General features: G+C 38.7%; 1 protein-coding gene across 5 annotated transcripts in view; it reads right to left on the minus strand.

The window, feature by feature from the left end:
* The window catches only part of DENND4A (DENN domain containing 4A), a 48,696-nt gene that overhangs the window by 28,939 nt on the left and 5,844 nt on the right, over positions 1-13,913 (minus strand). For 3 of the 5 annotated variants that reach the window (XM_038146728.1, XM_038146727.1, XM_038146731.1), the window contains exons 2-7: positions 10,964-11,049; positions 6,046-6,378; positions 5,224-5,473; positions 4,154-4,223; positions 2,429-2,598; positions 1,511-1,749 (exon numbers count right to left, since the gene is read on the minus strand). In XM_038146728.1, coding sequence (XP_038002656.1) covers positions 1,511-1,749; positions 2,429-2,598; positions 4,154-4,223; positions 5,224-5,473; positions 6,046-6,353 — 1,037 coding nt within the window. In that variant the 5' untranslated portion in view covers positions 6,354-6,378; positions 10,964-11,049. The remainder of the gene's footprint in view (positions 1-1,510; positions 1,750-2,428; positions 2,599-4,153; positions 4,224-5,223; positions 5,474-6,045; positions 6,379-10,963; positions 11,050-13,913) is intronic. The other 2 variants (XM_038146729.1, XM_038146730.1) reach the window with 2 other exon arrangements.

Genomic DNA, 13,913 nt, shown 5'->3' on the forward strand with positions numbered 1-13,913 from the left:
GAGACTAGAACCGGTTACTTGCAAAAAAATATTCATGACTAAATATCAAGAAGAATCATTAAGCTAATCCATTTTCTTCAGTTCCAAATAAAAAATGTTATATAAAATTGCTGATGAAAAAGCTTTAAAACTTTTTCACATACTACAAATACAGAAAAATGTTTTTAGAATTTGACAAAGTTCTCAGTTTCATCAATTGGTTGAACTTGCACAAATTCTAGAAGTGTAATTCTACACAATAGACATTTTCACATTAAAAGAAGCTACATGGGGTAAAAACCCACAAGAAACAGGTATTTCATCCTAAACTCCACATTACAGCACATACTTTACCAGGATTTCTACAAATGTTACCAGTATTATTACACAGGCAACTACATTTGGAAGAAATTCAGACAAACCCACAAATAAGCATGGATTTGGGTTTCATTTTATTACCAGTGTATGAAGATGGTGGCCAAGTATGGAACACGTCACACAACAATGGAAAGCTGCTCTTTGCAGCAGCTGAGCTGACTGAAAGTGTTCAGGCACAGACAAACCTTCATCATCATTAAAACAGCCAAAGGAAGTAGGCTGGATACCACATTAAAATCCTGTATTTAAGTTATCCACAGTAAACTGACCAGTTTACAAATCAGAGAAATTAGAATAAATCCAAAAAATCCAAATTGATAAAGCACTTCTCATATCTACTTATTTTATTCATTCTCAAAAGTTAAAACACCAAGCCCCCAAAACTTAAAAACAAAACAAATGTATCTACACACATATGTGAGTATCATTGGAAGTTTACTCTATCAGAATTTTCAAACAAGTTCAGTGATGGGAACTGTATTAATGAAGGGGATAAACAATCACAAGAAATACTTAACCACATAGTCAAAGTATCCTGAAAGTTAATATTTAAGTTGAAGCAGAAAAAAACTGATGTGTAATAAAATAAAAAAGTAAATAGTGTATTTGAAATCTGCTGCAGTAAGAGATTACATTATCCTAGAAATGTTACATGGTATCACACATCAATTACAAGTATTGACCATTTCTTGGTCTAAGGATTTCCTCTGCATTTTATAATGTGAAATCTTGTATGTGAGAAAGAAATTAGGTTTATTTATCACAAATAGAAGATATTCAATCTGCTTTATCATCTCTCATTACACTACAAATAGGCATTTGAAAAAATGCAAATATACTCATTTAATTCTCCTAACTCGATGCGTGCAAGATTAAGAAAGGATTTATAATCTTACTCCTTCTAATCGCTATGGCTAAAGGGTGCAAAGCTAATTAAAACAGCTTTCAGAGACCTTTGCAGGCACTTAAATCACAAATAAAAATCTAGACTTTTTCAGAAAAAAGGTAAAGATACGTTAATCAAAAGAGAAAAGTGTGGTCATTATATTTAATGTTTGAGTACAATAAAAAGGATATTACAGGAAATTCAGAACAGAAAAATCCACCCTCTTATCAACTGAAATTACTGTTATGAATTTTGGAAATGACTTACTTCTCAATGGGGAGGACATGTGGCCCAGAAATGGAGTAACGATACAGAAAGGTAAGAAACTTCTTGAAAGCATCAAAGAAAGGCCAGTGAGAGAGCAGACAGATGCATTTATTTGTCTGCACTGTTCTGCACGTGTCTTTTCCCTCGACAGCAGCTGCTAATCCCAGCTGAGATTTTTGTTTCTCTGTGAGGTTCTCTTCAGGATACAGTTCATAAAACTGAATAGCAGCACCATATACCTGCAAACACATCGTGGATGTGGAGTCAGTAATTCTGCCTCGTTCTTCAAAGCAATCTAAGAAACCCCAAACACACAGAAAATCAAGTCTGTATTACTGTTTGAAAAGATACATTAATGCAAAAGATGGTGATCTTTTGAAACAACCCATTCTGGAATATTCTTATGGCTGTGAAAATCCAGACTGTCTATTATTTAATTAAAACACTTAATATCACATGAGAAAGAGTAATTTACAAAACAAGTTATTTGAGAGAAAAATTATGATTATAAAGAGTACAACTGCAGTCAACTGCTCCTTCAATTGCCTTCAAAGCTATTTTAGGAATCCTTGATACACAACTCAAAGCCATATCCCCTGACATCCAATTTACTTTTTAGAACAAGCATGTACATGCAAGGTCGTTTCCATGCTTGCAATAAAAACAGAATTACTTGCATGTATATGCAGTCCTATTTCATAGCTCTCCAGTTTCACAGGCTAACAGGAAAGCAGAGGAGCTCAGGTTTATGACCAACAGAAACTACTGCAAGTCACTCTCCAAAGCAGTCTTGGAATCAAGCCCAAGAGAACAGATTCAAGCTCATCTATGAAAACATTCATTATCATCACCCTGAACAGATAAACAACTGAGTTTTTTCAATTAAATTAATAAATTTTTTTTAAGGTTTCAAAATACCTTTTCTGCAGAAGCTCCAGTTAGTACAAATGTAGAAAAAACTGGGAGAGGGTATTTACTGTTAGATGGCCAACATTCAATCGTTGCACCCATAGGGAGACAAAAAAGAGGCACAGATTCTGGTAATGGGAATGATTCATAATCTTCTTCAGGATATCTGCATATTAAACCTATAAATAGAATGAGCAAAGAGGCAGTTATAGAAAAGCCAGCAGAAACAGGTTTGGAATAGCTCATTCCATAAAATAATTGCCAGAAAATTCATATATGAGCACACAGTAACTTTAGAGAGGAGTGAAGGTGTAAATAATTAGGCACAGGGAATAGCTGGAAGGGGCAGATGCTCCCATAACCTAAGGAGAATCACCTGACTAAAGCATTACACTGAAATCCTACTTTTCATTCTAGAAACTATTCATAACTGATTTATCTTCTCCTGTTTTCAGGCTGTATGCATCTCACCTGTTATTATATAAAACAGTTCACATTCATCACTGAGTATGAGCAAAGATTTAAAATCTAGTTTTAAAAAAGGTAATGTGAATACTTGAGAAATAAGACCGATGTTTTCAACTATGACACCAATTAATTCTGGCCAGCAAACGTTCCCTGAAAAATGTATGTTTGCTATTAGATAGCTTTTTAATACCAAAAGAATCAAGTTGATTATGCTGATCCATCTCAGCTGAGGACTCAGCTCTTGTGCTGCCAGGCCAATGTGTTTAGCCTTATTTTAAACACAGCTGTAAAACATGAAGACCTGAAGCAGAGGCTTTTAGCACACAGGTCCTCAGTTACAAGGGAGGCTGTAGCAATCCATGCTGTCTGACTGCCAGCCCAGGGGACTCCACACTGAGAACAGATTCCACATGAAAGGATTTAGGATTTCTCTCTGTTAGACAGCCCAAACACTACGCACTTTCTAACAGAAATGGGAATATTAATAAGCAATAAAAACTTGTAACCAAAAAGGGCAGTGGATCCCTTCATGACAAGAATCAAAATCTTGTGCAAGATGCGAGGCCTTTTAAAATTGTTATTTGTTTACAAACATACTGTCCACCCTTTAGTACGTCCTGAACTCCTGTTTACAGAGAGCAGTCTCTAGAAGGGATGTAAGTGGATTAAAGCTTAAGTGTGAATCATGCTCATGACTTGTGTGCCAAACAAAATCAGGGTTTAAAAAAAACCCAGCAACAAATGCAAAGCCAACACGTTTCATCAGTCATAGCAAATCTGATTCTGTCTTATAAATAAAACAATAAAATAAAGATGATACACAATCCAAAAATACTTAAAGAGCTCAGTGCCAATGATGCTCGAGGCAGTGTGGAAGTCTGCAGGAGTCTTCAAAATGTTTCTTAAAGAAAGTGATCATGAAAATGCTTCAAATAATTTCTGTGGTATTTTCTTCTGCATATACACATGTCCTTAAGAGACAGTTACCAGTTACACAAACAGAGATGGGAGACACCCAGGTTTGTAGACACCTACCAAAACACAGCTGAGCTTCTCAATTAAACACAATTTTTAAAACAGCATGGTCATGATACCCAGTTCTAAGGCCTCTTTTCTGACACAATTTTAAAAGAATTCTTTAGGGAAAGATTCCTTTTTGAATAATGGCTAGATAATGTCAATTCTTTAGTACAAAATGTATTACATTACAAATGAGTCTGGACATTCTGAATTGAAGATAAAAAAGGCTACACAGCAGTTACATACCAGCTTTATATGATATGGTGTTGGTTTTTGCCACAGACTTTTTATAACATAAATAGACTGCTGAGCCCCACTGTAAAATAAAAGAAGTTATTGGATTAAGTGACAAAGTATAACAAATGGACATAACAGAATATACTTAATAATAATGTTGATAATTATAAGTATTTAAATTCTCAATTTCTGGACATGAGAATAAAGAACAAGGAAAGCCATGGAACAGAAAAGAGCAGCACCCACAGGGGGAACAGAGAGCCTTTATAGAAGGGAGAAAGGTGTAACAACTTCCATAAGACAGCATTCCCATAACCCAGTCAATACGGGAATTATCAGAACCAAAAAATCCATTGGTTAATGCCTACAGGCATTTATTTAAAAACAAGCACAAATCAATGCCCATCATCTTTTTTACACGATCCCACTTGCAAAGCAGCACACTGATTTCTGAGGACCCTGCAAGAGCCAGCACATAGGCCTCCAGATTTAACTAGGAAACACCTAAATATTCAGTTCTGCAAATCAAAGTTGTGTAAAACCTGTGTATTTTAGCAGGTCAGGCTTTGGAACCATATTAAACATTCAAATGTGCTTACAGTCAACAGCTTCCAACATCACTCACATACAACTTTCTTTAAATGAGAAGTTTGTGAAACTACTGAGAAGAAAAACATTTATAAAATAGCATTGTAGGTGAAGGGAGGAGTTGGAAAACAAAACAGAAGCTGGTTGCTAGATATGGAATTCCCACCACAACAGTAAAATCAGTGTCAGAAACAGCCACATCTGTAAAACCTCCAGTTACACATACGCACACAACAGGTTCTAAAGGACCAATCCAAAGATGCTGAAGTCAGCACTAAAGAAACCCAAACATTTGCTCGAAGGCTTCCAGAAAGATTTTGTTCCAAGTAGGAACAATGGAACGCAATCCTCCAACTCTTCCAATATTTGATTTATCTTTGGAGACCTCTTAGGAAGATTTTTCACCAGGTACTCCAAGAGCTGCCGCAAGTACTCCACCAAGGTCACATCAGTGAGTATCAAGCGTTCAACGCCCAGCTTTTGAATCTTACCATGCTGTTGTTCAGATTCTTGTCCACCTTGCAGAAGGTGTGTGGAGGAGTCTCTCCTTTGCTGGGGATGATGATGCAGATGTCTGTGACAGCCAGGGTGTTCTGGGTCATGTTCTCGGAGGCCCTGCGGTAGGTGATGTACACCCGCTGGGACGAGGCGCTGCCGCTGATGTTGGCAGGCCGCCCATACGGGGTGCTCTGAATGATTTCACAGCCTTGCTTGACTCTTTCTTTCCCATCATATAAAACCCTAGTTGAAAGGGGAAAGAAAAGAGTCAGGAGGCACATTTTAAAAACACTTTGAGTTTTAATCGCAGCTCTTATCGCTGAGCAGAACATTTTTACTGTCAAGTTCAGGTCACATTATCTCCAACTGTATTCTAACAGAAAAACTTCATTATGAAACTGTACTGGTTTTCCTCATATATAATTGCTTTTAAGCATTTTGTTTACTGCAAAATAGTGTTATTTTCAGTTCTGTGAAAGATTAATTGCCTGATCCTAAAAATATCATATAACTTATCTCTTTCCAATCTGTGTTAAATAGGTTAAGCATCGTAGTCCAATGCAAACATATACGTTAAAAATTATAAATGGTTTGAAAACTCCAAAATGGAAAGAATTAAACTTGTCATTAAAATCCACTCAGCATGCATTTCCCCTTCCATACTGGGTTACAGTATTCTCAAGTCAACAAATATCTTCCTGTTTAGAGTTTTGCCTTGTATTTAAAAAGTATGGCATTTCCGTAAAGCTGCCTTATCTGCTCCTTAGTTAAATAAAACTATGAAAATCACCCACTGGGACAGGGAAAGCACTCACCCCAAATCAGTAAGTGGAGGCTTATCCCGGCCTCGGCGATAACAAAGGTATATCTGCGGTCCTACAAGGCTGCCGTTATTGAGATCTGCAGACAGGCCAGAGGGAGTGACATCTATGCACTTATAGCCCTGAGGAACCTCCTCCCCCAGGGATTTATTGAGGACTGTCACGTCTGTGATGGGTTCTTTCGGTTTGGCGATTTTATGGCAGGCATCATTGAAGTGGATCTCCTCCTCCAGTGGCTTTGAGATATCCGTTAGTCCTGCGACAACAAAGTAATCGGCAACACGGGCCCCTTTGTCTTCCATCTTCCATCACAAGGTGTTACAGCTTCTAAGAAAGAAATACAGGTCAGAAATTATAAAAGTCACGGTTATTTTTAAAACCAGAAAATCGTAACCTGCAAATAAAGAAAATGCTTTCTGCTCTTGTGTGGAACATTGAGAAATAGGCTAAAAATGTTTTTCCAAGACACCCATATGCACTGGAATTTTGCTAGAGTAGCTTCAGGAAGTTTACTGTCATCAAGTTCCAGACTTTTAAAACCAGACAAGCTATTTAAGACTCCCTTTTGTTGAATTAATTTTGTTTGGGTGCAAAATTTTATTGCAAGGGAAACTGTTACCACACAGGAGTTTCAAGAGCTTGCTGACATTCTAAAACTGAACAACGAGAATTTTAAACAGTTTGAATGGTTGACAGAAGACTTCAGTTTTCATGTAACTTTTATTCCCATTGCTTTATCTCTATTTCTTGCTCTAGGTAGCAAGTATTAAGACTTATCAAACTTCATGCCATCGTGGTTCTTGGATTTGACCAAGATTTTTGCTCAAACATAATAAATTCAGACATTTCTTACCGATAATTTGGAAAATTATGTTCCAATTTGATAATGTGCATTTAATAAAATTGTTCCAAGCTGGCCTCAGATTTCCAGCGGCAGCCACTGCTCACGCAGGAGGAATGTCAGGCTGTGCCTGGCTACTCCTACCAACCTCATCCACCATTGCACAAGAGAGGCAATTCCCTCCTCCTGCTCTTAGTTTGTAGGTTGGTTGTGTTTTGCTGGACTGGGTTGAGAAGCCTCTAATGTTGCAAGGAAATGAGTACAGGTTTTTTATTTTATGCTTATTTACATTGTTCTAGAAAATGCCAAGAGGAAACCCCAAATTATTCTTTTTCTATATGGCTAATAAGCACTATGGGACACTTTAGCAAACATGATTACTGGCAAGCAATCACCAATATACAGGAAAGTAACAGTCTGATAATAACTTCAGCTGGTGCTTGAAGAGAGAATGCAGTTACAAAACTGAGCGTAGTTTAACCTACCTCCAGTTATTTCAAACACATCTGGAATATGTTACTCAGCATATATATGAAAGTAATAACTACAAATTCAAACTCCTCCCTGAGTGATATTTTCAAAGACACACAAGCTCAACCTCTGCATGTGCTGCCTATTACCTCTCTGTCCATCTGGCTCCAGCAAACCCAGGCAGGCTGGGAACAAATGCATGCAGAGGAGGTGTTTCACAAAGTATCCTAAAGCTCTGGCCTAAGGCCAAACACTGACATCTTTCAGCTAATATGACAGAAGTTTGAGGTATTTTGTGACATTAACAGTGCTCTGTGAAACTACATTATAGCTATTGTAACACTGAGGTTTTTTCCTTTTCTTGCTAGCACCATTTCACAGAACTACACTGATTTCTAAAGTGATTCATGATGCCTTTTGGAATGAAATCATGTGTAATTTTTGATTACTAAACACTTTAGTAATCAAAAATTATACAAATGATGGCTGTTAAAACTGCAAGCAGGACCTATAACTCCAGTGTATTAACAGCACTACTCCAGTTTAATCATTACAAATGATTAAACTCCAGTTTAGCATTACAAATAAACAGAATGATGCGTATGTATATACATATATATAATATTGAAGAATCATACCTTTACACTATTTAAACCTCACCATTATTCCATAAAAAGTTTATACCAAAAGTCCTAAATTCAAACATTCCTTTATTCCCAAAAGCACTTTCAAGAAAAACTGGGACAAGCTCTCCTCATTTAGAAATAGTTAAAATTAGAATCCCCTACATACAAACACCTGCGATCACATAAATTTGCTTCCTAAGGTTATAGCACATAATACACAAGTCAGCAAGACTTTCATAATTTAATGCAGATTTTACAGAAGTGAGGGGGAAAAAAAGGCCTGGCTGATGATGAATTATCCCTTCATATTTACCCCATCTCTGCAAGTGTCCAAGGCCAGGTTGGACAGGGCTTGGAGCACGTGGGATAGTGGAAGGTGTCCCTGCCCATGGCAGGGGTAGAATGAGATAATCTTTAAGGTCCCTTCCAACCCAAACCATTCAGGGATTCTCCAATGGTTTTATGATTTTTGTCTTTTCATTCAAAGGCTTATAGCTAAAAATGGGATAAAAAAGATAAACTGTGGTATTTTATTCTAAGGCTGACTTAGACTTTACTGTGATACTCAAATTTTCAACATCAGGTTATTAGCAGAGCAGATCTATGCAAACTCTATGTCAGTAGACCCCAGAAAGAAGTGAGCTAACTCAGTGACAAATAATCATTCTGTGAAGAGCATTTCACCTAAACTGATGGAGAATTTCTGTAGAAACTCCTACCATGAAGCCATTCCACAGCATTTTACTCGTTTATCTTGCGCAGTGATTCATGGCTGTACCTTGCTGGTGTGAACCTCAGGATAGCACCTGAGATAACCCTGGGATGGGGACATGCATCAGTCCATGTAGAGAGATTTCTCCACAGCAGCTGATTCCACAGCAGGATCTCTTTCCTTATCTCCCCTGGTTTTCAGCTGCTCTGTGGCTCTATCAGCTAGAAAGCCCCAGAGTTCCCTCCTCTGCAAGGGTTTCAACACAGCCTGGCCATGGGGTCTCCACTCCACCCTCTGGATTGTGTTGGGAGGCCAGGAATGCTGCTCATGTCCCAACCAGGGAGAAACAGATTTTTCCCTGCAACTTCCATACTGTCATCTTTTTACTCTCATTCATCTCCCTACAGCATCTCACCATACTGCAAGTCATCTTTGAGGGCAAAAAAACCCCCAAACCAAACAAACATGAGAAACACAGCAGAAAAAGTCACACTGCCCAAGAGGGTTGCTTGAGGCAGCCAGTTCCAGATGAAATTCAACATTAGCAGTGCCACACTGAGAAGCTTCCATTGCTTCTCTACACTTCAGTAACCTGGGGACAAAAGGCTGCACATTGAAGGCAATGCCATGGGATCATAACCACAATCTCTTACAAAATCCCCAGAAATAAGGGCACTACGAGGAGGTCTTTGAGCCACCTCACGATAATGATTTTTAATGGATGTCATATAATTAATACTACTGTAAATTAAACACCATAAAGATCAGAAAGAATCAAAATATCCTTGCAAATAAAATCATGTAAAAAATTATTCAACACACACTCTCTAGATCATGACCATATAGATGAGAGAGCTTTTTCTAACTTCTAAAAATTTAGCAACAGGAGAAACAATCAGATAATCTCTCAGATCCACAAACTATTAGCTTGATTACTTTGCTGAAAGACAAAGGGTAAACACATTTTCACTGTTTACTCAATGTAATTTGCTAACATCCTATTTTTTCATAAACATTCAGGAAATACTAATTGAAGATTTTTGCTTGTCACCACCATTGTAATTCATTCAGTGTCCAAGCTTTTTGAACAGATCACATTCCTCATTCAAACACTATAAGAGGAAAGCACACATCAGCTTTTCCCCATCACATGACCAGAACTGATGTGGATGAGCCATATATTTCATCTGTGCAGCAGGAACAGGCATGATGCCTCACAAAGTAGTTTACTACAGTTTACTACGGATGCACTACAACATTTGCAAGGGAAAAAATACTGATCTAATCCCTACAACCTGCTCCTCCCCACAGAATTTTGCAGAGATAACTTAGAAGTGGCTGCAGACCAGAAGAATTGCTCCAGCCATGCCAGTTTGTTTCCGGGAGCCAACTTCCCCAGGCAGCAGCAAGGACCCTCTGACTCCGTTAAAAGAGTTTCTGCCAGTTCATCTCTGGCAGACAAATACAACAACGGCCTTGTAATCTTTTTATCGGCCTTGTTGTCATTCTCATTCCTTCCTGCATTCTTCTTTGAGAATATTAAATTGCTTATTAATTTGAGTTCCTCATTAGATCCATTTACTGTCTAAACCAGGTGATATTTCACTTTGTAATCCTGACTCCAAAGATGTTCTATGTGTAAACAAGCAATGAATGTCTCCTAGAGTTTGCTGGAAACCAGTGCAGGACAACCTTTTTTAAAACAGTTCAAAGCTGGTGATTTATATTTTTTAAATATTCATCATACAATAACTCTCCAAGAACTTACTTCCTTTGAAGGAACGTGAAGAGCAGATGAACAGAGACACAAATCAGAGGCTAATAATTAAAAATTGCCAGTAAAGTTCTAACAGCCCCCAGCATCTCATCTCATGCGTGCATTGCTACATTAGCCTGCTGAAGTAACCAACCCACAGAGATGTGTCAGCTGGGCATGCAGGAGCAAAGTGAAGCTAACTGGATCAGTCAGTCCTGCTCCGGCTACTCAGAACCACTTCTCAGACATAACACCACACAAATCACATGGGAGTTCAACGGTCTCAAGACATGGGAGTAACTGCAGTTACACAACAAAAAAACTTCACCCCATCTCTGTACTGCCAAAATTGCCGGCCAAAGTAGTCAGACAAGCCTTTTCCCCCCTCAATATTTTCTTCAGAGCAAGCAAACAATCCTGGGTACAAAGCAGAAGCCCTCTAATTTCACAGGAATTCCCAAGGCAGAACACAAGCCTTTTGACCACTCTACCAATGTGTTCCCTACCTTTTCATCAGGGCATTGCTTCTACACTTTTCCCCTCTTGCTGTCAGCCAGGCTTTAACACAGACTTCTTGTTAAAGTTTCATTCCCTATAGAAACAGTAAAAATAAGAATCAAACAATGAACACATTTGTTGAAACTTACTTTCTGCACACTTCACTGCACCAGTCACATGAAATGAACACTGTGGGTTGCTGTAGGACTCCTTGCTAAGATAAGGTTACATATCACTTCACTAAAAAAGTAAATTAAACCAGACTTTAGAGCTAAGAAACAAAATATCAAGTATTATGCTGGGTTGATATTTTAAGAATGCAAACAACACTTAATGCTTTAAACCAAAATAAATCAAAGAAGAGATGAGGCCAGCCACTTCAAATTACTTCACCTCTTCCATTATTTTCTGACAATCAATACCTTCTGTGTCCATTCCTAGCTGTTAGCTAGCTATCAAAGTGCTCTCTCGGCCCAAGAACATTTCAAAAGCTAATTCAAACCATTTTTCTTTACAAGATTCGGATACTTAAGCAGATCCTTCTTACTCCACAATCAGCATCTTTCATCTAGTCACCTTACCCCAATTCCTCTTGCAGTGGGTGATACAGCCTTGCCCTTTACTGCCCAATCCAGAATTTTTCTTTGGATGTGGTGAACACCAGCATGGCCACTCTTAAACATTGGTATCACCACAGACAGCTTGACCTTGTGTTTTACACTGAGGAACTTGCGAGCCCGGTGCTACCTTGGAGCATTTTGAAGCAGCAGTTTTGCTGCTTCAAAATCCCCAGGACTGAGGATAGCACCTCACTGGAGGCACTGAGACTCTGGGCTCCCAGAACAAGTCATTAGCATCAGCCAGGCTGTAGCAAAAAGTGAACTTTCTTTAAAGGAAGCTTCTATTCCCCCAAGACTTGTAGAACACTCTCAGAAGAGTATGGTGAGAAGATGCAGCAAATAAAGTGTAAGAGAGGCTGGGAACAAACACATCTCAGGAGGGTTAATGCAAAACATGAAAGATTTGCTTCCATTCCTGAAGTGGAAAAATCTGGGGAATTAGATTATCGGAATTGTATTTTTGGGATCACAAAGTTCAAGGTTGTGTTTGTAACACCAATCTACAAGGTCATTTCTTCGAGATCTCACAGGAGCATTCAGCACTGTTAGTTCATTGCTCTGACAGCCCAGAGAGTGAAGCCAGCCCCAGCGATCCCAAACCCACACAGCACCATGGACCTGCACCAGGTACAGCCAGGTACTTTCCAGTATCTGACTTTGAACATTTTCACTCAAGACTACAAAGACAGAATGCAGCAGTAACACCACATACTTTTCTCCAAACATACAATCATTAGATCAAGCTTCCAGGAGTGCCAGAAATTATAAATTCTGGATCACCTGCAAACCTCAAGCACAGCTGAAAAAAGTCCACGAAGTAGGCAGCATTAACACATGATTAATTTCCCCACGGACACTTCAAAAAACTTCTCTTCTAGTCAGCTCTCTGGAAAACCAGTGAGGAGACTTAAATGAAAGCAAAAAATATAGATTAGGCATCACAAGGAACGCGGCCAGAACTGCTGCCAGTGTACTTGCAGGTCTATTTTGTATTGCTTGCAGAACTTAATTACAACTAGTTTCTTGTCCTCTACATATCAAGTAAAGGATCTACTTCTTCAAGAAACAAGAATGCAAAGGAGTTACATCATTACACAAATACAAACAGAACTTCTCGCAGCATTTTCATTTTTAGTAGGACAATGTATGTACTTCTTCCCATTTCCTACTACAGTGACACGAACAACAGCAACAGAGAAAACAGGGCTAAAGTGATAAATGGCATTACTTTTTAGACCCTACTGCACACGTCTGCACTCAGTGATGTTAGACAATACAATAATTCTTGTGAAGCCACCAGCCTCCACTAAGCTCCCTTTGACGCTGCATCAATTTTTATTAGAAAAGAAGAAAATTGACAATAACCCAAGAGAAAACATAAGATTTTTCTGCCCTGCATCACTGGACTGGAAATGCTACCAAGTGTTTTGCAGGCCCATTCACAATCATCTGCACCAAGTCATGGTTTACGTCTCTGATCCAAACAGCTGAGGAGATAATCGAGAAAGCTCAGAAAACTTGGCAACAAAGGATCTCTAAGAGGTGCCGGGACACAGAAAAGTGCTAGATAAAAGCACAGGGACAAAACAAAAGACCATGAATTTGGGAGACAAAACCAGGAATGTAGCCAAGAACTGAAAGACAAGCAGACTTGCTCAGCAGTGCTGAGGAAGAAAGAAAGATTAGGCCTAAATTCAGAGGCTCATCTAGATTCAGCAGGATGAGTACAGCAAAGCGAGCTGGAACTGCTCATCTACAGCATCAAAGCTCAGAGGAAGAAGCAAAGTAAGTGGCAGGGAGAAGGCAGGAAGGAACAGACTTCACCCCGAGGGTGAGATCTGGCATATCCCACATCTTCTACACATTTCTCCCTCACTCACCAAGCATTCTATTCGTTTGTTTTTCATTGCTGTTTGTAGTCTCAATCAAATCAAAGCACTTAATAAGAGGGTCTAACAAGACTGCTTTGGTGATCATTCCAGTTGTGCCACAGCAAAATCCTGTAAAATTCAACCCTGCTTACAAAAATTCAGGAAAGGGATGTTCCAGTATCCCACAAGATTCATGACAGAGTCAAATCTCAGTAGGGCCAGTTTGAAAACTCCCACTTTTCTTTCTAGATTACAGTATTTATGGCCAAAAGGCACGACCAAAGAATGAAAAGGATTTCTGAAATACAACTGTGTTTATAGGAAAGGATGCAAAAAACCAATTGTAGAAACTCAGGGGGAGGAAAGCCAAAATAAGCACTATAAAATGTAAATATTGCTTCGTCCAAAGCACAGTTCAGCAGAGCAGCTTGTTTGTGTTTTTGCACAACTATTTACTATACAACAAC

This window comes from Motacilla alba, chromosome 10 (assembly GCF_015832195.1).
Source record: "Motacilla alba alba isolate MOTALB_02 chromosome 10, Motacilla_alba_V1.0_pri, whole genome shotgun sequence".
Classification (NCBI taxonomy): Eukaryota; Metazoa; Chordata; class Aves; order Passeriformes; family Motacillidae; genus Motacilla; species Motacilla alba.